This window comes from Solanum tuberosum, unplaced genomic scaffold, assembly GCF_000226075.1.
Source record: "Solanum tuberosum cultivar DM 1-3 516 R44 unplaced genomic scaffold, SolTub_3.0 scf00114, whole genome shotgun sequence".
Classification (NCBI taxonomy): domain Eukaryota; kingdom Viridiplantae; phylum Streptophyta; class Magnoliopsida; order Solanales; family Solanaceae; genus Solanum; species Solanum tuberosum.
The window spans coordinates 625,871-651,255 of NW_006239038.1; the positions used below are offsets into that span (position 1 = coordinate 625,871).

The 25,385-nt window shown below is 32.5% G+C and overlaps 4 protein-coding genes across 4 annotated transcripts; all 4 read right to left on the bottom strand.

Moving 5' to 3' along the window:
• Positions 1–32: 32 nt before the first annotated feature.
• LOC102586828 (cell wall / vacuolar inhibitor of fructosidase 1) lies at positions 33–844 on the bottom strand. Its single transcript, XM_006349784.2, has one exon. It carries the CDS (start codon positions 715–717, stop codon positions 181–183), a length of 537 nt encoding a protein of 178 aa, XP_006349846.1. The 5' UTR covers positions 718–844; the 3' UTR covers positions 33–180.
• A 6,794-nt stretch (positions 845–7,638) lies between these two features.
• LOC102598065 (nuclear poly(A) polymerase 3-like) lies at positions 7,639–11,523 on the bottom strand. Its single transcript, XM_006349895.2, has 10 exons — positions 11,214–11,523; positions 10,719–10,796; positions 10,205–10,312; positions 10,039–10,101; positions 9,777–9,938; positions 9,544–9,657; positions 9,234–9,296; positions 8,831–9,136; positions 8,571–8,735; positions 7,639–8,313 (listed from the first exon to the last, which is right to left on the bottom strand). The coding sequence occupies exons 1-10, from the start codon at positions 11,430–11,432 to the stop codon at positions 7,909–7,911; spliced, it is 1,683 nt and encodes a 560-aa protein (XP_006349957.1). The 5' UTR covers positions 11,433–11,523; the 3' UTR covers positions 7,639–7,908.
• Positions 11,524–12,718: 1,195 nt separating this feature from the next.
• Positions 12,719–15,058, bottom strand: LOC102587170 (F-box protein At5g49610). Its single transcript, XM_015309763.1, has 2 exons — positions 13,565–15,058; positions 12,719–13,477 (listed from the first exon to the last, which is right to left on the bottom strand). The coding sequence occupies exon 1, from the start codon at positions 14,844–14,846 to the stop codon at positions 13,764–13,766; it is 1,083 nt and encodes a 360-aa protein (XP_015165249.1). The 5' UTR covers positions 14,847–15,058; the 3' UTR covers positions 12,719–13,477; positions 13,565–13,763.
• Positions 15,059–16,315: 1,257 nt separating this feature from the next.
• On the bottom strand, positions 16,316–20,810 carry LOC102587500 (serine carboxypeptidase-like 33). The gene is made up of 10 exons (XM_006349786.2): positions 20,453–20,810; positions 19,603–19,710; positions 19,260–19,355; positions 19,073–19,165; positions 18,896–18,984; positions 18,399–18,680; positions 17,825–17,985; positions 17,620–17,715; positions 17,244–17,349; positions 16,316–16,669 (listed from the first exon to the last, which is right to left on the bottom strand). The coding sequence occupies exons 1-10, from the start codon at positions 20,712–20,714 to the stop codon at positions 16,523–16,525; spliced, it is 1,440 nt and encodes a 479-aa protein (XP_006349848.1). The 5' UTR covers positions 20,715–20,810; the 3' UTR covers positions 16,316–16,522.
• Positions 20,811–25,385: the final 4,575 nt, after the last annotated feature.

The window sequence follows — 25,385 nt, forward strand, 5'->3', positions numbered from 1 at the left end:
TCAAATATAATAAATAAAATAAAAAAAAAAAAAAAAAAAAAAAAAAAAAACTAGTATAGGAAGATGACTAGAAAATTATAACCCGGCCCTTATAATATGACCCTTCTTCAAACCTCGTATATATGACGAGAGCTTCGTGCATTGAACGGCAAATTAGACCCCTAACTTTTTGTTCACCCTTCATAATAACATTCTAATTATGGATTTAGCAACTTTTGATAGTTCAATTATTTCCCTACTCAAATTAGAAATTGGAAAATCCAATTTATTATAATAATTAAAACTATACTCACAAGTTTGTGCTTCAACAACAACATCATCCATACCATCTTCAGCAAATTTAGGGACACCCTTCTTTAAGGCTTCAACGGCTACCGTTACATCAGCTCGTAGGACGGCGTTATACGCCACGTAACACTGGCTAAGTGGGGCCCGCCACTCGGGGTTCGATTTCTCTAGCTCTTTTATTTTTTCCATTATTTCTATAGACTTTGATTTCACCGCGTCCACCATGATGAGGCCTAGGGTGGTGATGGCATCATCACCCTCAACCTCGTTACTACGTGGATCGGATTGTAGGGTGGTGAGACATAGGGAGTAATATGGGGTCTCCCTACACGTTGCGTGTATGAGATTATAATTATTGTTGTTGTTGTTGTTATCGTTGTTGAGTGCCAAATTGGTGATTAGCATCAATATGGGGAATAAATTTCTCATTTTTTTAACTTTTTTTTTTTGAGAATTGAAGAAATGAGAAGTTGATGAAGGAATATATATAAGAAAAAGCTAATGGAATATTATTAAAGGTGTTTGATTTTGTTTAGATTATAACTAAAGCAATTGTCTTGACATATATATAGGGAAGGAAAGAGACCAAAGCAATTGTGTGATTCAACTATCAAACGATCTAGTGCAATAGATGGATCTGCTTCTTTTTTAATCAGAGTTTTAAGTTCAAGCATTGAGTATAATTTTTTTTTTTGTAGGAAGCACTTTCCCCCTAATAGGGTCCTACGTAGTGCGAATTCAAAATAATTGGACTCTAATACAGATACCAGACACTGAATGATAAAACAAAAACAAAAAGTGTGAACTCAAAGTGTGTGGTAAAAACTTATTGTACCAAGTGTTTACATCAGACTAGAGGTGGTTATGATACGGTAGATACTGAATCACTATATTAAAATTGAATATTTGATATCATAATTTTGGTATTATGGCATTTATATGTATGTTAAACTTTTTTTTTTGGTATTAGGTACAGTATTAAGTCAAAATAACGAATACCAAAATATGTAGTGTATGTTGTTGTTGTTATTATTATTATTATTATTATTATACTAGAAAATATATAAAATATTACATTGGAACTTTGACTACTTTATCTTAATTGATTATTTTTTGTGTAATTGAATAACGAAGGAAATTACTTGTACTTTCTTTAAATATTTCTATAGCGAAGTGTTTGAATGATATAATTGAGACGTTTTTTTTAATTAAAGTCGATATCATAAACAAAGTATGACTATCAATTTACTGTACCACCAAATATCGAAATCAAACTTAAAAATATTGAATTAATTGATATAATAATGGAATAATTTTTTGAAAAATCAAAATTACTGATCCAAGATTTCTAATACCATATCAAGCTAGCTCACCCCTACACCAGACGAGGTAAATGAAAATTATAATATATATCAAGCATTTAATCATACGATTAAGCAATATATGAGTGTATATTAATTTAAGGGAAAAAAGACAAATATACCCCTGAACTATCGTAAATAGTATGCAGATATCCTCCGTCATACTTTTGGGACATTGGTGCCCCTGACGTCCAAAAACTAGAGCATATATGCCCTTCACTCTAACGGAAGACTAAATAGGGACACGTGGCACAATCTTATCCGTCGATCTGATATTTAATAAATGTTGGGTCGGTGGGTAAGATTATGACACATGTATGTCCATTAGTATAAAGGGTATATATGCTCTAGTTTTTGGACGGCAGGGGCACCAATGTCCCAAAAGTATGACGAAGGGTATCCGCATACCATTTAATATAGTTCAAGGTATATTTGTCCTTTTTCCCTTAATTTAATCATGATTAAGCAATTGATTATATTTTATTTATTTATTTTTGTCTTACTTGAAATTTTATTCCCAATTTGGTATCACTATGAAGAGTTTTATTCCTACACGTCTCTGTATTTAGGGCTAAGTTGGTTTAATTAACGTAGTATACAACTTTTATTAAGTAGCTTATGTTATGACTTGGTCTCTCTATTCTTAATTTTGGTTCGAGTTAGAATTTTGAGAATATGAAATTTTTTTATCCGAAAAGAGTTTAACCCCTTAGTGGTATATCAAGAGAAATATTTAGATTAATCGAATCACAATAAATTAATCCCAAATTGATAAAATTGAAAAAGTATCCAAAAATCAATAACGATTCATGAATCACCATTAAAAGGTGCAAGTCAAATGTTTAGATTTTCTCTATTCTTAATTAAAGATTTGAATTCAAAGTTTGGAAACGAGAAATTTCTAAGTAGAGAATGTGTTTTACACTTTAGTACTTATTAGTTTATTTGGTTCGAATTTTAATTAATCAGATCAGTAAAATGTAGAAATCAAACATCAAATCAACAAAAACAATACCCAAAAATCAATTTGATACTCCCTACAACTCAATCTCATTACATGGACGAAGCTAGTTTTTGAAAATCTAAACATTTGACTTGCACCTTTTAATGGTGATTCATGAATCGTTATTGATTTTTGGATACTTTTTCAATTTTATCAATTTGGGATTAATTTATTGTGATTCGATTAATCTAAATATTTCTCTTGATATACCACTAAGGGGTTAAACTCTTTTCGGATAAAAAAATTTCATATTCTCAAAATTCTAACTCGAACCAAAATTAAGAATAGAGAGACCAAGTCATAACATAAGCTACTTAATAAAAGTTGTATACTACGTTAATTAAACCAACTTAGCCCTAAATACAGAGACGTGTAGGAATAAAACTCTTCATAGTGATACCAAATTGGGAATAAAATTTCAAGTAAGACAAAAATAAATAAATAAAATATAATCAATTGCTTAATCATGATTAAATTAAGGGAAAAAGGACAAATATACCTTGAACTATATTAAATGGTATGCGGATACCCTTCGTCATACTTTTGGGACATTGGTGCCCCTGCCGTCCAAAAACTAGAGCATATATACCCTTTATACTAATGGACATACATGTGTCATAATCTTACCCACCGACCCAACATTTATTAAATATCAGATCGACGGATAAGATTGTGCCACGTGTCCCTATTTAGTCTTCCGTTAGAGTGAAGGGCATATATGCTCTAGTTTTTGGACGTCAGGGGCACCAATGTCCCAAAAGTATGACGAAGGGTATCCGCATACCATTTAATATAGTTCAAGGTATATTTGTCCTTTTTCCCTTAATTTAATCATGATTAAGCAATTGATTATATTTTATTTATTTATTTTTGTCTTACTTGAAATTTTATTCCCAATTTGGTATCACTATGAAGAGTTTTATTCCTACACGTCTCTGTATTTAGGGCTAAGTTGGTTTAATTAACGTAGTATACAACTTTTATTAAGTAGCTTATGTTATGACTTGGTCTCTCTATTCTTAATTTTGGTTCGAGTTAGAATTTTGAGAATATGAAATTTTTTTATCCGAAAAGAGTTTAACCCCTTAGTGGTATATCAAGAGAAATATTTAGATTAATCGAATCACAATAAATTAATCCCAAATTGATAAAATTGAAAAAGTATCCAAAAATCAATAACGATTCATGAATCACCATTAAAAGGTGCAAGTCAAATGTTTAGATTTTCTCTATTCTTAATTAAAGATTTGAATTCAAAGTTTGGAAACGAGAAATTTCTAAGTAGAGAATGTGTTTTACACTTTAGTACTTATTAGTTTATTTGGTTCGAATTTTAATTAATCAGATCAGTAAAATGTAGAAATCAAACATCAAATCAACAAAAACAATACCCAAAAATCAATTTGATACTCCCTACAACTCAATCTCATTACATGGACGAAGCTAGTTTTTAGTTTTCTATATATATATATATATATATATATATATATAATTAATTTAAATATCAGTAACTATAGATGACAAAAATCATGAATCCATCAACTTTTAGATTTTGACTCTGTTGATTTTTTATTTTTTATTTTAATGATAATTGATTGCACAACTATGTCAAGTTGGATCAAATTGAGGAATTCTATTTTTATTTTTAGTATGAAAATATTGCTTAATAGACAATAAGTCAATACTACATGAAAACATTGGTTTTTGCTTCTTGGTCCTCATTATACAGTATACACACTTTGAAATAAACGTTTTTTTGTACTCAATTTAAATCAAATCATTTTGAAATTCTCCTCTTTTGGGTATTTTGCAAATGTTTATATTAAATCAATAATTGTATCATAGATATTTTTATAAATATTATTATTATTAAATCTTAATTACTTTAGTACATATTATCATCTTATTTTATCACTTAATCATGATAAAACTAAGCATACTAAATTAAATTAATAGTTTAAATAATGAAAAATAAAATATAATAAAATACGCAAAAACTCTTTATTGGGCTAACATATATAATGAGTTAAATTAGTTTTACTAATTTCATAAAAAAAGAAAGTGATACATAACCATATTTGGTAACCAAAGTTCATAGTACGTATTATTCGTTTTGGTCTAACGTGCCTTATTGTTATTGATTTTCGTATTATTGAGTCCAAAAGTATGTGTACGATGTAAACTTGTGTTATCTTTTATAATATTCTTTACTTTTCTCTCCCTATTCGACATGGAATTCATTACCGCTTCTTTAGAAACTTGTCAACCTAGAAGTCTGTCAGTTCTTCTCTGGACCCGTCCTCTGTCATGGACGTCACATATAAACGTTATTTGTTTAGCGTTAGTTGATTTCCCAAATGCGACGTTAGCTACTTGTCGTGACAACTAACAAAAGCTTTTGGACCGTCAATTAATTGTTTTAATTAATTACGTTCCTAATCAAATCATTAATAAACAAACCACCGCCTGTTTTTTTGTCACCAAATATTGTAATTCCCTCATATTTTTTCCCTTCATTTTTCTCTATTTTGAATAACCACAATATATATATATATAATAATAAATGGGAAAAAGGACAAATATACCCTCGAACTATCGTAAATAGTATGCAGATACCCTTCATCATACTTTTGGGACATTCGTGCCTCTGCCATCTAAAAACTAGAGCATATATGCACTTCACTCTAACGGAAGACTAAATAGGGAGACGTGGCTCAATCTTATCCATCGATGCGATATTTAATAAATGTCGGATCGGTGGATAAGATTATGACACGTGTATGCTCTAGTTTTTGGACGGCATGGGCACGAATGTCCAAAAAGTATGACGGAGGGTATCTGCATACAATTTACTATAATTCGGGGGTATATTTGTCCTTTTTCCCATAGTAAATTAAAAGTAGGGTTAATATGGTCTCTTGGTTTTTAATCAATTCTGATTTTAATTCTTGGGATAGTTGACTAAGCACTTTTCGCCTAGAAATGTATATCCTTAATGAATAATCACATATTTTAGAATTATTAAAGATAAAAGAGGGTATGTTTTGATTTTTTTTTATCTTTTATTATCCTCTCTAATAATTACTGTATTTTATTTTCACTAACTCCACTAATTTAACTAATTACATTAATCACTCAACCAATAGAATTAATTAAATTTAAAAATTGGTACGATATTGAATATAATATTGGTAATGTTTGGAAATAGCAAAGCATATCTAAAATATATAAAATTTGCTAGATAGTTGACATGCTGTAAAGGTTAGTTATCTAAATTAGTCGGGCTCAAATAAATATCAGACATCGATGGTAAATTTTAAGAAAATAATTAAAAAGACTAGTTACCAAAACAGATATTAAAAAATTACTAGATATTTTGATGTAGATGACGACATTTAGAAGAGTCCTTTGAGAAAAGTAAATATTAACAAGAGTTGATTGAAGTTTGTCGAAGGGTTAATTAAATTAATCACAATTAATAATGACATTTAATTTTTAATAGTGCCTTAATTATTAGTGATTGTAAACAAATTGCCTTAATGAAAAAGATCTTACTTAGTGGGTGCAACTTGTTTACTTTAGGTAAAATAATTATATCATCTAACGACTTGTATAGTCCAAAAATGAAAATGGCATCTTTTCAAATTACTTGGCTCGATATTCATATTGGGATCTGACTCAATTCATATTTACATCGAGAAATCCTAAGTGCTCTGTAACAAAGTTGGTTTTATGCCCAAAGCTTAAACTCGAAATTTTTAGACTCTTTTACCTATAAAAGTAAATCACTTTTGACGATCAATGATGTTGGACTTTTGTTTCTCACTCGATGTCTGACATCCAGCCTGACAAAATCTAGATTCGCACTGAAAAAATTTCATATAGGAGATAAAATGATTCGTAATAAAGATTATTCCATATCCAAATCTTGAACTCGAGATCTCTAGACTCTTTTACTATAAATCTAAGTAATTCACTTTTGACGGTTGATGTTGTCCAACAATTATTTTCTTCGTGTCCAAAATATACTAATCTTATTGATTTGAATTCACTTAAGTAGTGCGGAAAGTTCTTTTTTTTTCTATTCTCAAGACTCGAACCTAAAATCTCTGATTAGTTATCTTTATTTAACGTGATTATTATAAAACATAGCACCCTCAATAAAATATTTTAGCTAGTTGCACAACTTGTTTAATTCAAATCAAAGATATCATAATCTAAACAACTAAAAATAACATCTTCTCAAAGTGGTGTCAAATTGCCACTTCTTGGCATAAATATATGTCTCTATCATATACATTAAGCCATAGACTTTTTGACTATATACTATAACTCCGTTCTTTTTTTTTGTTTTCCACTCGGTGTCTGGAGCCTATATTGGAGCTTCAACTAAATCTGAATCGCGCAATGCAGGGCCCATTGGCACTCCCAATAGGATTTTCTCCATAGTCAGGACTCGAACCCGAGACCTCTGGTTAAGGGTGAAGCGCACCACAACCCATTGGTTATAACTCCCTTTATATTCATGAAATGACACTTACATTTTGGTGTAGAACATTTGTCTAGTTACGTCTTTAATTAAACACGAATGAATCACAACTATCCCATCACAACTCACGTATTCATTTTGTCTTTCAATTTAACCATTTTCAATAAAAAGAAAAGAAAAGAAAAACTACAAGGTACTAGAAGAAAGAGAGGCGTGTCGAGTATGAAAGGAAAATATTTTTTGAAAAATATTTTTCTGAAAAAAAAGAAAAAAAAGGCATTTCCCCCCTTTTAATGATTTTTCGGTATTTGGTAGCCAGAAAATGATTTATTTTCTAAACAAATATCTTCCTTCGTACCAAACAACCATCAATTAATACAAGAATTAATGAACCAATATTGCTAAAAATCAGAAAATAGTAAATAAATAATAAAGGAACTATTTTTTTTAAAAAATAAATCAAACAAGGATAAGAAGAATAATACTCCCCTTTTCATTACATCAATATTCAATCTTTCTTTACATTTTCTTCCATTAATTAATTCAATAGCAAAAAAAAAAAAAGTACTTGTGAGGATCAAAAGTTACAAAATTAATACAATACAATGCAAATGTACAAAGTTTCTTCATGTTCTCTATATGTGTGTGATCAACAAATATGTTCAAGTGTCAACTCTGTATTTACTAGAAATATTCTTGTTATTGCTTCGACTCAGTATTTCCCAAATGGTGGATCCCGCTCTAATATCTCCGAGTAGCACAACAGCCTATCCCCCAGCACTAGGGAACTCTGGATTTTCGTTTGTAGGCAAGTAATCACCAGCAGATTCAGCACAATGAGGTTTATACTTAGGCTGTGGAACAGTGTTTTTTCGATTGCCATCAACAACCCTCCAGCATGTCTTAGAGTTCTTTCGTTCGAGAGCAGTAAGCTGATCAGCTTTTTTAGGCAACTGATATGCTTTCACAATCGATAACTTCATCGTTCCAGTTGAGACTTGATTCAATCCATGATCGATGCTCTTCAGAAAGTATTCTTCCACGAGTTCAGCGTTTATTAGATCAGCTCTACCAGTTGGTAATCCCCAGTAAAAGATGACATTAGGCTCTGATGCATCTGTGTCAGCATATTCAGTTGGATTCGGGTCACAAAAACCCAATAACTCCTCCAGCTGCTCGGAATGAAAGAAAATCTAGTTACGAAAGAACTAAAAATACAATGCTACTTCTCGTAGACAAGAACACAGAACAAACATGACTGAAATGTCGTATACAGGAACAAGTTTGTCTCCGACTCTCACTGGTATATAAGATTTTAGTACCTACTTGGTCCAGTAAACCGTACCAGACAATATGCCAATGCAATAAGCTAAACTACTGATGATACCTTTACTAAAACAGAGAAAACAGGTCTGCAGCAGGGACATACCTTGACCAGTAAGCAGCGAAAACGTGACTTGACCCAACCTACCCAGTCTCCTAGCTCATCTTTGTCACAAGCGGAAAGGAAAATTTTAACGAATAGTCCATATTTTCTTGCATAAGGAAAAGGCTCAAAAAGGATATTCCAATCAAAATCTGGGCTTAACATATCCTGCAAGTAAACTACATACAGTGAGCGATACGGAAAAAAATAACCACTAAAGAGGACTAAGGAAATGACAGGATATATTCGAAATCATCATATACCTTAGTCAGCATATGTCCTCTTAGGAACTCTGTCCTGATTTTATAGAATGTGCTTCGGGTAATGTTGGAATGACAAAATTCATACGGGCTACATGGTAACTGGATTGGCATCCACGAAACCTTATCATGAGTCGGGGTGAATGGCCTAGTTATTTGGTCTTGCAGAATTACGGGAGTTGGCCAAGGCCACAAGGTAAATGTCTTGAACAGAAGTAAAATGAGTGCGCTTAAGCTGGCACTTGGATGCCTTTGGCAAATAAATGCTGAAAGCACGGCCAAGTGAATTCCTCCGAAGAATCCAAGTAACTGAAGGTTATCGCATGATTAGATTTGATTCGAGGCAAGAAAAGAAAATGATAGCATGGAATATAGAAGGAGGAGAGCGAGTCCATGAATCTCTTACATTTGCATAAACTCCACGTCTTTTAGCCCATAATTTGATGCAACGCAGCACTGCTTGGAATACCTGTAGCAAATTAACCAAGAATGTAATACACGGAAACTCTCACACTAAGTCAAAACTAAGGGATCCCCGTCAAGCATGCTACGCCAAACCATGCTATTTTTATCAACTACTTCCTCTGTTTGAATTTGGTTGTCTTACTTTCCTTTTTCTCTTTCCTTTTTTAGACTTTCTTAAACTCAGTGTCAAGTCAAAACCAGACAAACAAATTGAAACGGAAGGAGTAATACAAATTGACATCATTACTTGCCTCTATGTTTGGCACAAGATGAAGAATGCTCCTATTGGCACGCACACCAGACAAACTTTTCCAGCTTGTGTCGTCAATATTCTTAAGGAAGAATGGATTAAATACGTCCACATTCTAGATGTAAAGAGAAAATCAATTAGATACAGTAATCGTATAGTATCTGTAAAGGAAGAAATTTAGCAGTTTTGGTTAACGAGGTCTCTTTCACTTGAACTATAGTCAAAATAACTCACCTCGGGGATAGATATTACTTTGAGTCGTGCATAGGGAAGATCAATGGATATCCCATCAAATTTGAATCGCATGAGAGGAACTTTTGCATCCTTGACACAGTGGATTTCTGATACTTCGGGACTACTTGCAAGCATGTTATGCAGAATGATGAAAAAGTCTTCCTACACGAGGCACAACGAGATACACATGACAGGTAGCATTATAGGCATTGCACAACCTCATTTTAGAATTAAAGAAGCTAAAAGCGGAAACAAAACTCACAGCTATAGTGGCAAAGTAAGGACCAACACACAAAGCATCAATATCTGACTCTGAATTATAAACCTGCAGAAACAAGCGGAACAGCTCTTATGCTGCAACAAATTGTCGAAACAAAAAAAAAAAAAAAAAGGGAAAACCAAAGGAGAGCTTATGAAATTAGACTTACTCCTAGACCATACGATCCATATGTCAATATTGTCCCAGAGGCAAACTTAAGGTACTTTTTTGGAAGACCTCGTTGGTAAGTCACCGTTTTAACCCATTCCACTACTATCTGCAAAATAATAACGAATAAATAATGTGATTGAAAAGCTTTCGTAGCTCACTGGAATCTCAAATGAAATCATATAATTAACGTAAGGGAAACTGGCCCCGACATAAAACATAAAGATTGACAAGTAACTGGCAATTCTCATTTTTCCGAGTTGTTTACTTCACATTGAACCAAATTACATAATCAATTAAGAACTATAACTTGTTAGCATGTTAGCAGTTGCAGAGCCAGAATTTTCACTAAGGGGTTCAATGTACGAAGAAGTAAACACACAACGAACCAAAAGGGGGGTTCAACCATCTATAAACAATGTAATTTTCCGTAAAACAGACATTCCATTCATACAAAAGAGCAAAAAATGTATATCAAATACATATAAATCGAAATTATGCTTTAAAAAAGGAACCTTTTTGAGCTTGTCAATAGCATTTCTCCTCTTCATTTCCTCTTCTCCACAAGGCACTAAACCCTCATTTACCATCACCTTCAAAATACAATTAACACCACATTAATCATTAAACAACACAAATTAACTACTCGAACTTTCACCTTATTGGTTAGAATTCGATTCCCCACCTCGTAATTCCCCCTTCCCCTACCCCAATTTTTTTTTAAAAATGAACAGCCCCAAACAATAGAATCTCACTAGCTCGACTACCCGAACTTTCACCTTGTTGGTCAGGATTTGATTCCCACCTCGTAATTCCCCCTTTCCCTACCCCATTTTTTTTTTTTAAAAAAGAACAGCCCCAAACAATAGAATCTCACTAACTCGACTACCTAAACTTTCACCTTATTGGTCAGGATTCGATTCTCCACCTCGTAATTTTCCCCCAAATTGAAAAAAAAAGAAAGAGACCCAAATATTCACATAAAAAATACATATTACTACTACTACTACCTGAAGCAGGGACATTGATCTTTCGATTTCCATCCTCAAAATCACATCTGGGTTTGGTGGAAAGCCCAGAAATATTTGTGGGTTTTGATTGAAATCCCTAAATTGGGTAATATTAGAGTTTGCCAACCCAATTTGTGTTGTGGGTCGGCATGATAAAGGATGATTAACAGCTCCAATAAGATCAATAATGAATTGGGTTTCAAAATTATCAAATTCCATGCACAAATTGAAGAATCAAAGAGAATCCTGAGAATTCCAAAGGGATTCTCAAGAATCTAGAAAGTTACAATGAAAAGATCTCCAACTATTCAGGAACTAACCAACTATAATGACGGGTAATAACGACTTGTTTGGTTTACGTAGTTTTTTTTTTTGGTTTGGAGCCGACTAAATCCGGATTCACGCCCACAAGTTTTATATTGGGGGCAAAGTGCTCCCTAACAAAAGTCGAAAGTCCCACATTTGGGTAAAATACTCCTTAACAAAAACGATTTCGTACTCAAAGAAACACGAACACAAACTCTATTATGTTATTAACTATTTGTGTTTGGTTTTCAATTTTTTTTTAGTAAATAAGCATGCATGCATAAAGGAGTATATAATAGCCTTTTGATATACATTTTATTTTAAGAGGATATAATTAAGGTAACATAAAATTGAACGATTGGTAAATTATTTTATAATCATGATTAATTAAGTTGGTATAATAAGTGGTATTTCATAAGGTAGATCAAAGATCGATGTACCGAATTTGTTTATTGCGGTTTACATGTATGATTTGTGAGTTATTACACTTTCATGAATTTGCTTGGTGGGAAATCGATTAGTATTGAATATATACTTTTAGCGGCGAATATATGTGTTTTTGTGGAGACTTAAGTTGTCACTAATACTTACTTTTAACGGCAGACTTTTAGTGGCGACTAATATTTTTCATGTGTTAATATATGTTTGATTTTTCTGAATTAAATTGAAGACTCCGTTTAACGTAAGATTTTCTCAATTCTTCGTGTATATTAGTCAATGAATATTTTGAAATATTACTGGCAGACTTTGTTTCACTCCAAATTATATGAAATCATTTGTAATGACCAAGTGAACAATATCTAGAATCATGTCACTTTTTTTAGCGTTTAGAGGTCACGAAATAAAATTTTAGAATTTTCTATGTTATCCATAATTCTTTTAGGGAATATGACTGGCCAACTTTGTTTGTCCACAAATTTGTTTACCATGCTGCTATTTTTTTTTTAAAACTAATTGCTTCAATTAATATTTAGACATTATTTTCAATTTTTGGTAGTACAAAATTATCCCTAAACTAAAACTCTATCATTGTACACTTAATATAACAACAACATAGTCAATGAAATCTCGTAAATGAGGTTTTGAAAAGATAGAATATACACAGACTTTACCACTAACTCGTGGAGGCAGAGAACAAGAAGTGATGGTGAGTCAAATTATAAGGAACAGAGGACTTCAAAACAATACAATACAATAACTTTAACCACTTTCAAACTATACTGAAAGAATATCTCAAACATATGAATTGGATTAATTCAAGTCAAAACCAACAACCTATGATGAACTGAGGTTCCACAAGATATACACAGTATGACAAAAGATCAATACAATGGCTGCTCAAAGAGACGAGAGTTCGACTAGTGATAGTGTTATGTGCAACAGTTGAATAGAAAGATGTACACGAGCCTCGGATCAATGGCAGGAAAAGAGAGTGCTTGTAAAGGCGTGGTGCTACGAACCATAAAGGCAAGGTTGAGCTGTCCTTTACAGAGTACATCGCCTTCCATACTCGGCTGTTTCTTTGATAAATCAAAATCGAAATCAAAATCTGCTTATGTGTAGCTAAGTAACAATAGCTGTCAATTTGACTTACTGGGAAATGCTCGGTGCCATCTCTCTAATGCATCGAAGACTCACTTTGCTCGTCATTTGCCTTTCTCCCCAATAAGTCAGCATATAACTGATTGCATCCCAGCCAAAACCACCTTTGAGGTTCCACACGACATATACAGTATGGCAGAATATCAAGACAATGACCTCTCAAGGTGACAGGAGTTGAGACTAATGATAGCATTATGTATAACAGTTGAATAGAAAGATGTATGTGAGCCTCCGATCAATAGCAGGAAAAGAGAGTGCTTGTAAAGGCGTGTGCTACGAACCATAAACGCAAGGTTTAGCTGTCCTTCACAGAGTACATCACCTTCCATACTCGGCTGTTTATTTGATACTAAAACCTTCTTATGTACAAGGTAAACAAAGTTGTCATTTTGACCCATTTGGAAGATGCCCGGTGCCACCCCTCTAATGCATTGAAGACTTACTTTGTCAGCCATTTGCCATGCTCCCCGATAAGTGAACATATAACTGACAATATCCTAGCCAAAACCATCTTTGAGGTTCCACACAGCATGCACAAAATGACAAACAACGAAGATGATGACCACTATAAGAGATAGGAATTAAGACTAACGATAGCATTATGTACACAAGTTGAATAGAAAGATGTACACGACCCTCGGATCAATGGCATGAAAAGAGAGTGCTTCTAAAGGCATGTGCTGAAAACCATAAAGGCAAGGTTGAGCTGTCCTTTACTGAGAACATCTCCTTCCACACACGGCTGTTTCGTTGATATACCAAAACCTGCTTATGTGTAGCAAGGTAAACATAGTTGTCATTTTGACTTATTGGGAAAATGCCCGGTACCATCCCTCTAATGCATCGAAGGCTAACTTTGTCAACCATTCGCCATTCTTCCTTCTCGTAATCCTCCATTACCCAAATAACCATCCAAGCCTCATATATCTGAATAACAGACAATCGCCCATCCAATTCCAACAAATAAACACGACTCCTAACTCCACAACTAATTTCATGGGGCAACTGAATTTTCCTCCAAACATCAGTAGCCAAATCAAGAACAAGCATACACGAACAACTATCCGTCAACCAATGCAATCCACCATTAATAAACACAACTTGATTCTTATTCATATGCGTGAACTGATCATCCTGCAACGACACAAACTTCCTCCATTTGTTCAACTCTGAATCATAAACCATACATATAAACGTCCTCTCAGGACGATGACCAAACGACCTATGATAACCAGCTAAAACCACATTATACTTTTGTTTCATCAAATCACAACCCAAACCAACAAGACTAGCTTCACCATCAGGATGAAACCTTGTAATAGGCCTTTCCCTACTTCTAGGAAGCAATTTATATTCTCTAGTCAATGGATTACAAACATAATAAACACCCTTATCAGGTATACTAGACAAACATAACAAACCATTACAACAAGCTCTAACTTTAACCCTGTCTTTTACAAAATCCAGTGAAAATTCAGAAACCCCTTTTAAATTATCAATACAAATCAAACTAGATCTTGATTCTGATGAAGGTTCACTAACCTGAACAAGCACCATAGGATTCTTAACTGACAGTTCATTATAAAGATTTGTGAAATATTTATCAGATATCAATTTATACCAAACTTTACACACAACTTTTGTCTTAAAAACTGATTTAACAGGCAATCTAGCAAGAATCTGAAGAATTACCTCATCTGGGAAAACCCCATATGGTGAATTCATCTCAAATTTGTTTTGGGGGTCAAAAAATGAGATTTTTTTTACAGAAATGGAGGAAAGACTCACCCTTTTTCACATTTTTGAGATCTTTTTGCAATTTGATGAAGATGGGGTTGTTGAATTAGCTTGAAAATTGAAGAAAAACATGGATAATTTGTGAAATTGAAGAAAAAAATGAAGGAAAAATGGCTACCGATTTCTAAAAAATGGTTAATTCTTGATTTTGTTTCAGAATATATGGGCCTTAAAAGGCTTTTTTATAGTATAGTTTCCTTTTTGGGCTGATGATATATAACACTTTGCTTAATATACATAAATATATAACTTATTTTCCGTCATCATTTAGATTTTGTTTCTATTTTTAAAATTTACGTAAGTATAGCCCTCGAGGAATTACTCTTTTGGATAACGTTAGATTCATGTCTAATATTTATTCATAGGTTTCTCAACTTTACAGACAAAACATTAGATTATCGTCTTGGCAATAGCTTACAAAATTTTAAACCACGTGTTATCTTGACATCTCTTTACTTACGAGGCAGGACTGAAAATAAGGTTTCGTGAAATAATCGTGTGGCACAGTGAATTTTTTTTTTGTTTAATATTTTTTTTAGTTTATTTATAAACGATCTTAAGACCATGATGTAAAAGATTTATAAATTTCTTACAAAGGCTGATGAATTTTGATAGTGATTTGCTAAGTCTGAGCTTCATATTATTATTATTATTTTTCCAAATAAAGATAATAATGTTTAAAAATAATCCACTTGTTATTGATTGAAATATAAGCTAACAAATAATTAAATAAATAATCATAAAGATGATGTTTTTTTATTTATTTACTAAAATTGATCTTGACTTCCATATGAATAGTATTCTTGAAGAACATTGGCCAAGTCTTATAATAGTTAAAAATATGAATCATTTGCTTTTATTTATTTAAATTATTCATTGAAACTTGTAAAATATTTTAGAGATGGACATAAATTGTTTTTTTTTTCTACTTTAGTGATCTAATCATTTTAGAACACTCATACCTTTCAAACTTTCATTATAGAACATTCGATCTGATTCCTTCGTTATTGTATTTGCTTCGTGATATATTTAGTTGAGTCGAAGATGTATCAGAAATAGTTTATCTGCCTTCACAAGGTAGGGATAAAGTTGCATACCGTCCACCTCCTCAGACTCCACTTATAAAATTACACTGAATATGTTAATTAAATTACTAATAGGTGTAATAAGAATCGAATAATTGTTTCAAAAGAAAGTGAAATCTCAATAGGAAGTAAATTGTTCAAGAAAACAAATTAACATTGAACAAGAAGGGTACGTTATGGTTGAGTTGTAAGTACTCATTCATTTTGCCTTAAGTTCGAGCCTTTATGGCGCGAATCCAGATTTAGTCGAGACACAATACAGGTACCAAACACCAAATGGGAAACCGAAATGATAAATTAACTCAATGGCACTTGAAGAAATGAAGAGAACCACCTTGAAATTCATTAAAATAGAGTACAAAAAGGTACAATTTTGCAAGTGCATTTGACATTTTCTTGCTTATTTATGGTCTCTCAACTCTTGATTCTTTTTGTAGTATAATCAAGAAGTAAGTATAATGCATGAATCATCGACGATATGTTTATCGTAGAGATTTTATTATGGGATACAATCGACGTTTATCTATGAGATGGAAGTTCTTCACCAGTTAAGAAAGAATGGATGAGGGCTAGACCTTCACTTGGCTTGTATAGAGGTACTAGATGACCGGCTCCTCTTACTGTCACAAATGTCAGCCCTTCGTACTCTACTACCCGTCCTGCTACCTGCATTTACATACATCAACGTAGATCTCGGTTACTATACACACACACACACTGACAGTGTGATAATGCTATACTAACATTGCACTTCTAGTATGTTGTAACATGTAATCTATCTTATTTTTCAGGTTGCGTTCCAACAATCAACGATGCTTAGCTAGTTATATTTGTCTAGGGAGGTGGTGTGTACGCAAACTTACCTCTACCTAATAAGGGTAGAGAGGTTGTTTCAGATAGACCATCGGCTAAAGTAAATCAAAACAAAACAAGAATGAAAAGAGAATACAGTAGAGAGAAATGTTTTGTTCTCCATTGCTTTGTTTAACTGGTTTACTTATAAAGCATTGTTGACTCATCGAACAATGATTTCATTGAGACGATTATCTTCAAAAGCAGGATAAGTTAACTTGATACGTTAATAAAGTCCGACTAAATTTTCTAGTTCTCGAAGGGGGAAGTGAGGGTAAGGGACTGTGAGAGAGACGAAAAATGGAGTTAACATTTTCATGTTAAAGCATAGTTTTCTATTTGGTTGCAATTTGATTTTTCTAAGTCGAAAATTACAAGAAGAACTAACCTGCTTATTGAGAAACCAAGAATGCCATGGGGATTTCAGAGTCAGATTAAGAGCTTCAACGCAGTCTCTCGTCCCAATTAATGGCACTCGTCCATCTACATCGCCACTTTTTGAGATAAAATAAAAAGAAAGAATGAGCCACATGAATGTCAGCTTATATAAAATGAGTACTTCAATAATGTAGATTCCGCCAACATATTAGATTTTGTAGTATTTCGTCCATTATATGTAAAGAATGTTATGTAAAGAGAAGGAGCCCTTTATAAAACACGAGTAATTTCGAGTCATGTTTGTCAACCTCATTCTAGGATGCAACTATAAGAAGGATAAGAACAAGCTAAAAGCAAAATCGAAACAGAGATAAAACCACAAATACCTAAAAATCCAAATCTTCAGGCCCCCTTTGATGAGCCTTTCGTATACTGGCAAGATAGAGAATACATTGTAGTTGTATGTACGAAACACAGGATCACTGAAGTGTATAATAGAAATCAAGTTAGAAAGTACATACTGAAAATAGTAAACAAAAGATTGCACAGAGCTCGAGCAAATATAACCATGACATGAATTTGAAGTCTCACCTGCAACTTTTCCATTTCTTTTTAGTTTGACTTCCTTCAGTGTTCGCGTGAAGAGCAATTTGAACATCTAATCTATTGAAATACTTTTCGGTGAATGCAGTATAGCAGGGGTCATAACCCCCCGGAATTCGCTTCATCCTCCTGAACCCATAATTAGGTGCCTGCAACAAAGTATATTGTCAAAATGAAACTTAGTTTCGAGTCATATTTGTCAAGTTTCCAATTGATTCATGGAGATTGTAACAATCTTTTGAGGAAATAGAATGTGCGCGATTAAAAATTGTTTAGATGAAAATACAAACTGTGAATGGAAACATTATTATACTATTATGCATATAATCTATATTTCTTTTAACTCTTCAAAATATTGTCGCGCCCATGTTGGATCCTTCAAATATGCACTATTGTTGGAGGATCAACATGCACTCAACGACATTTTTGAAGAGTTTGTGCGTGCAACATAGCATATAGTTGCCTTCGAAGAGGCTCAAAATAGCTCCCATGTCTTGGACTATAAATTGTTTCTACATCTGCAGGCTAATATGCACGCGATGGAGCCCAAGATCATTCTCACCTTGATTTGAGAAGCATCGTTTGTATTAACGATATCACTAGCTGAAGAAGAGGAAGTGTTCACGAGACACTTGGGACCATAAATGTTGTAGATGTCAATTTCATTATATTTATCCCATAACACTTGCATGGCATCATAACAGGCGTTGGACCAGTTGGAGACCTTGAAATCGCATACTTGTTTGGCTTTCTGATACTCTGAATCGTATAGTATTGCATGGCTCCAAGCATATTCCAATATCCCTTTATAATCATAGTAATCGTTCGTTTCAGGATTCCCAACCTGCAAGTCATCGTATACGATTAATATATGACACTGGAACTTCAAGATAACAGTAAAGAAATGCTAATATTCTGTTTTTTTTCTTTCCTGCTTAAATCAGAATGAGCAAGTGAGTAATCGATTTCTGCAACTATCCGTGAATTTTGCAGTGCTTTGCTACAGGATGCAAACAAAGATAAAAGTACGGAAACAATAGGAGATGAAGGTAAACTTACGATGAAACCTTTGAGATTAATGTAAGGATACTTTTTGCTATCTTTATTTCGATTGTGTACGAGCTCTGCCAATTGGGGCACATAGTGTCCTATGATCACAAAAGATAGCACCATACGTTAGACACATTGGACACAGTCTTAATCGTTAAAATGGAAGTTAGGGGAAGGTTTACTCACCTGCATAGCTCTCTCCTGATATGAAAAATTCTCGGTTCTTGAACTCGGGGAACCTTTCCAGCCAATTCACCAAGAAATTATAAGTATCTTCAGCTGTGTGAAGCAAATTATGTTCATAAGTTAGCTCCATACACACAATGCAAACTCTTCTTGGAAAATGTATTTGCATTTCTCGGGTTGTAATTACCAGCAAAGGCGTCATCTAAGTTGGTTAAATCGGAGGACGTATTGGTGTATGAGAATCCTACCCCAACTGGTGACTCCAAAAACAACAAATTGGCTTCTGCAAGTAAAATGTCCAACAAGAACAATACAGTCACACCCTATTAGGTATGATATAACTTCTTCGGTTAATGAAAAAGTTACTAAGCCCTGCAAAGCTAAAACATGTACAAATTATCATTTTCTACTTTTGGTTATCGTCTCGACAACATAATATAGAGTCAATACGTTCTACGTTGTGAGGATTCATCATAAATTGGTAAACGACTTAGGGTCAACATAGAGCATAAATGAAAAAGATATATGACCGTTATTCCAAGAATGCTCGTTGAAGTCAAGACCAGCCCCATTGTTTTGAACTAGTAGAGGTCCCAACTCCACAGCAGCGCCGTATCCAATTGAAGAGCAACCAGGCCCTAGTATAGAAAGCACACAAGTGAATGCTAAGAAATTAACTAAGTACTCAATCATTCTTTTTTAGTTTGTTCCTAAAAGAATTACACCTTTTTATATCTAGGAAATTTTCAACGTTGAACTTCCTATTGCACTTAATGACATGTTCTTATAGGAATATGATGACATGTTTAACCCCACTAGTTCAAGGGCACTTTTTGTCATGTGCCAAAACTCTTTCCCCACCCCCACCCCCGCAGCTATCATAAGCTATGTTGCTCGGAATTTCCAAAAATATTAATCCTGACCATGTTGAATTCTCCAGAAAACACTACTTTTTGAGAATCCGACATGCACCAACTGACATTTTTGAAGAGTCCAAGCAACATAGTCCATAAGATACAAGGGAAAACAAGAATTATGGTTATAGAGCCATAGAGCCACAAGTCCCAACTCCCAAGTACTACAACATACAAAAAAGTACAAAAAGAACAGAACTAAATAGTTAAAGCTCCAATCTTTCATATGAAACAAGAAAAATAAGAAAATGGGGTTCACTCTTTATGACAAAGATAAAGAAAATCATAAGGGGAAACAAGAATTATAGTTAGAGCCACAAGTCATAGAGAACAAAAACAACAGAACATAAATCTCCAATCTTTCATATGAAACAAGAAAAATAGCTAAAGTTCCAATCTTTCATATAAAACAAGAAAAATAAGAAAATGGGGTTCACTATTTATGACAAAAAATATGAGAAATTACCACCATTAAGCCAAAGGAGAAGGGGTTTCTTGGAAGAATCAAACTGAGATTGAAAAAACCAGTAAAAAAGAGCCCTTCCATGAGTTTTATTGACTGTAATGTAACCAGAAAATTGTGAAACTTGTGGGCTATTGGGTTGCCCTGGCAGCTTTATTACTCTGTCATCTTCTTGAGTTCTTGAAAAAACATTACTCCAACAACTGAGGAACACAAATACAATTAACAATATGTTTTTTCTGTTCTTTGGATTTGAAGGTTCCATTTTTCAGTTCTAGAGTGTGTGTTTTTTGTGTGTGTTAGTATGTGTTTTTCTGAACTAAGAGAAAGTAGTCTTCAATCTTGACTATTGGGGTTGACCACTATGAGTGCAAGGACAGTGACATTATCATAGTCACACATTACTACTATAAGCAATAATAAATATCTTATTTATTCCGTTTTAATTTATTTGTCCTATGTTTAAAAAAAATGATCTTTTTTCATTTGTTGACAACTTTTATATGTGTTTAAATTTTCACATGATATATTAAAGACAACAAATTAGAGAATATTTGGATATATTTTACATATCTTAAATTTAAAACTACAAGATTTATAACTTGTTTGAATTGTGCTTTTAAAATCAAAATAGCATTTAAGTAGTTTTGTAGTGTTTGAATATAAAAAAAAAATTAAGCCAAAAAACCAAAAATTAATCAAAAGTCGTAAGTTAAAATTTCTAACTTTTGACTTATAAGTCATAAGTTAAAAGTCAATTCAAACACTCTCTTAATAGTTTGTCATTGACATGGATGGTCGCGATCTTTCTATTATTTTGACAATGATCGCGACCTTATCATATACTTTGCTTCTCGAAAATGGAACATGTTATGATCGAAATAACTAGGTGTAATATAAAAGTTAACAAAGCAAACCTCGAAAATATGAGTAAGAAGACAAATCAGAAATATATCAAAATACATAAATATATAATGTGGTTCGGTTAACCGACCTATATCCAGAAGAAGAGACGAGCAATTACTATATAAATATGAGAGTACAAAGTATCGAGAGAAGTAACCTTACAGGATTTACTCGGAATAAAAGAGGTTCACACAAGTGATAATGTATCATACACTTGTGTCTAACCGTTTTCCCTCCCTACACAAAACTCTCAAAGCCCCTAGAATCGGACTACATTGTGAATGCAACTAAGTCATAACTTTTTTCTATAAGAAAAAGAATAGCCATATATATATAGAAACTTTGTGTTTTCCTTTTACGAAAAAAATAATCTATTTATGATAAGAAATTCATGGCAAATATCTAACAGAACAAATATTGAATCTTGAACTACAAACTCACTTTTGTCAAATAGTGTTGTAATCAAGACATGGCAAATTATTTCTCTAACAATCTTGAATTTGTCATCTATATACCATATAGCTTGAAACATGACATGTTATTTCCTTCTAGATCTCTTTTTATTCCATCTTGTGATACATCATTACAAGCAAAGGGCAAGTGGACTCACTCACTATTTACTAATTTTCGAACACATGTGTATCTTATATTAATCAATACAAAACGTGTAAAATCGATCATATATATAAACAATATATTTAGAATAAGTGATGAGCTATGCAAGCTCAACTTGTTGAATAGTGAACCCCACTCAATCGATATGTATTGTCACTACAAAGCATAATTTATGAAAAATTCTAACAACTTGTGACAAACCTATTGTATATTGGTTAAAAGAAATAGTGAAAAATAGTCATTTGTTGAGTAAGGTTTAGTAAAGTTGTCAAATGATCGAATTTAAATCGTGATTTGGGTGGATTAAAATGAGTTGAATCAATGAATATGTCCGGTTAGAAAATTTGCATCCTAAGAGTTGAGGGAGAATCATGTTACGTTTTTAGTCCTCGAAAAATCAAAAAATTCTAATATTGATCCTTGTGATAACCTGATCAAACACATTTAACCTTCTATTACTTGATTGTGAATCATAAAATATTTAACAAATTATTAATGATTAAATCATTTAAACGAGTTGACTTAAACATTTAAGGAGACGTTTGACCATGAAATTTTAACTTTACTCTAAAATAGTTGGTTTGGCACATAAAACTCGAGAACTAACTTTAAGTTGAATTTCAAAATTTTCAAGAATTTGAAAATCAAAAAATTACTCACAAAAAGTCAAAAACCACTCTAAATTTGTATTCATTTTTTAAAAACCATTTTTCACTATTTTAACAAAAACTATTTTCTTAAAAAGAAAATCTCAATGAAATATGGCAAAAGCCCACTTATTGTGACCATTAAATGAAATATATTTTCAACTTGCTCAAATTTAAACAATGTTAATGCACACTTATAAGTCAAAAATTTGACATTTGTAGTTATCTATCACCAAACATATCAATGACTTGAGCAAGTTGAATTTATAGGTCATAATTGACACACCAACATACATAATCCATGATCTTATAATAATTGACTCAAAAATAATATTAATTTGTCATTTATCTGTCGTCAATCTTGTTTAGCGATGAATTATCAAAAAAAATTGTCAAGCTACAAGAAATTTAGTGTCAGATTAGTGATGAAATTTGTAACTAATTTTTTTTTCTAGAGTGTTTATTGACTTATGGCTGCTTCTAATCATTATTCTTAACACATAATTAATTAATAATCTATACATGTTTAGACAAAATAGACTTTCCCACTTACTTAGTCTCTATTGATAATTTAACATACATTTTTTTCCTTAAACGCTACAACAGAATTGAACGATCCACTAAGAGCCTACATCTACACGTTTCAACAAGTATTACTTAGTATTTTTTGCTTTTTGACCCTTTAAAGTATTTATTATTACATAATTAATGACGGAGTTGTGATAAGAATCAAACTCTGAGTTTAATTCAATCTCAAAAATTGGCTCATGAAGGTGAGTACTGGTCGAGTGGTCATCATGATCTTTTCACCTCGTTACATAATTAATGAAGGGGGTTAAGACTTGAGATAAGAATAAGATTTCGGGTTTAATTCAATCTCAAAAACCAGCTCATGAAGGTGAGTATTGTTAGTAATCTTTTGATCTCGTTACATAATAAATGAAAGGGGTTGAGATAAGAATCATACTTTGAGTTTAATTTAATCTCAAAAATCAGGTCATGAAGGTGAATATTAGTCGTGATCTTATGACCTCGTTACTTAATGCCTAACTTTTAATTTAAAAAAATCGTTACATAATTAATGAAGGGGGGTTGATATAAGAATCAGACTTCGAGTTTAACTCAATCTCAAAAATCAGCTCATATAGATGAGTATAAGTTATGATCTTTTGTCCTCATTACATAATTATAATGAAGGGAGTTGAGATAAGAATCAGACCCAGTTTTGACCTCACCTATCTCATGGACAAAACATTAGTTTTACTAGCTACTCTTGATGTTAAAGATTTAATCCGAATTATGTCATATAAATTAGGACGTAGAGAGTATTAGTTTGAAGAGTGATGTAACTTTTGGAGAAAAGGATAGCCATAAACTTTTGTAACTGAAAAATTAATTAATAATGTTTTAATTTTCTTATAGTAGAATGGTATGATGAAGATTTTCCCATATTTGTTACGGTTTGGAATATCATTCTATGTAAAACAAGAAAACTCCAAAATTTTGGATGTTATTTTATTTTTTTCATTAATAAACTTGTGGCTAATGAGATTTGACTAATTAATATATGTTTAATTTATACAATGTAATCTCCCTTTCAACAAATAGCTACACGCAATCGATTTGTCAAAAAAAAAAAAAGAGGGAGAGAAATTTAAGTAGATAATGCATGCATCTGATTATACGGGAGCGTATTCAGAATTTCGAAAAGATAGATATACTATGACAAAAAGATGGAATTAGGATATATATTTTAATCGTTCAATTCAATATACTTTTGCAATATTATTATATAGTAAAAATTAATTATGTAAAATAGTAATTTTATTATATGTGTTTGAGTTATGAAAATAACGTTTTATGATAGACTCTTGTAGTCTGGCTCTTCTTGAAATTCCACACATAATAAAAGTTTAGTGTATCGAACTATCCTTTTTTAGTGAATTAGTTAAATGACCATTGACATATTACTTTTGTTAACAAAGAAGATATTACTTTTACCGTTTTATATTACTTGGTCCATGTTGACTTAACGTGTCCCTTAACTCATTAAATATGTATTTTACTAAACTAACCTTATCAACAATGTGTTGGAACTCTAAATTTGACAATTACTACATTATTTAATAATTTAACACAAAGAATAATATGAATTTTTAAATATAAAATTCTCTTAATTTGCTAAAATAGGATAGTAAATAATTTTTTATTTTTTTATTATATATAAGGGTCAAATAAAATAAAACGAACCGAGTAGAATTGCAGCCATGTGTCACGGACTTAGAGTCTTACTAAAGCTCCGTGTGGCACTTGACAACTTACTCACGAATCTTTCACGATCTTGTAAGCTCAAGTAAGCCTTTATGACTAAGATCGCTAAGAGAATGAAAAGGAAGACTTAGAGAATTTTGGAAGAAGGCTTTTATATTAGCTTGGAAGGAATGCTTTACAACTTTGCTTGGTTGCTTGCTTGCTTTCTTGGTTGGATGCCTTGCAAATGAATGACACCACCTATTTATACTAACTCCTAGGGACTAAAGTATAATTTTAAATTACTTTCTAAGTCCCTAAACTTATTTACACAAAAGCCCCTCTCTAGAATTCTCTACACACTCTAGAGAATTCTAAGGCTTTCTTTGGAAACTATCTAAATTATTCTAGAGGAATTCTCTAGCCTTCTTGAATAATCTAAAAGGTTCTAGAGTCTTCCGGAAACCTCTCCACAACTCTAGATCCTTCCGCCCCTATCCGGACGCAAAATTTCACTG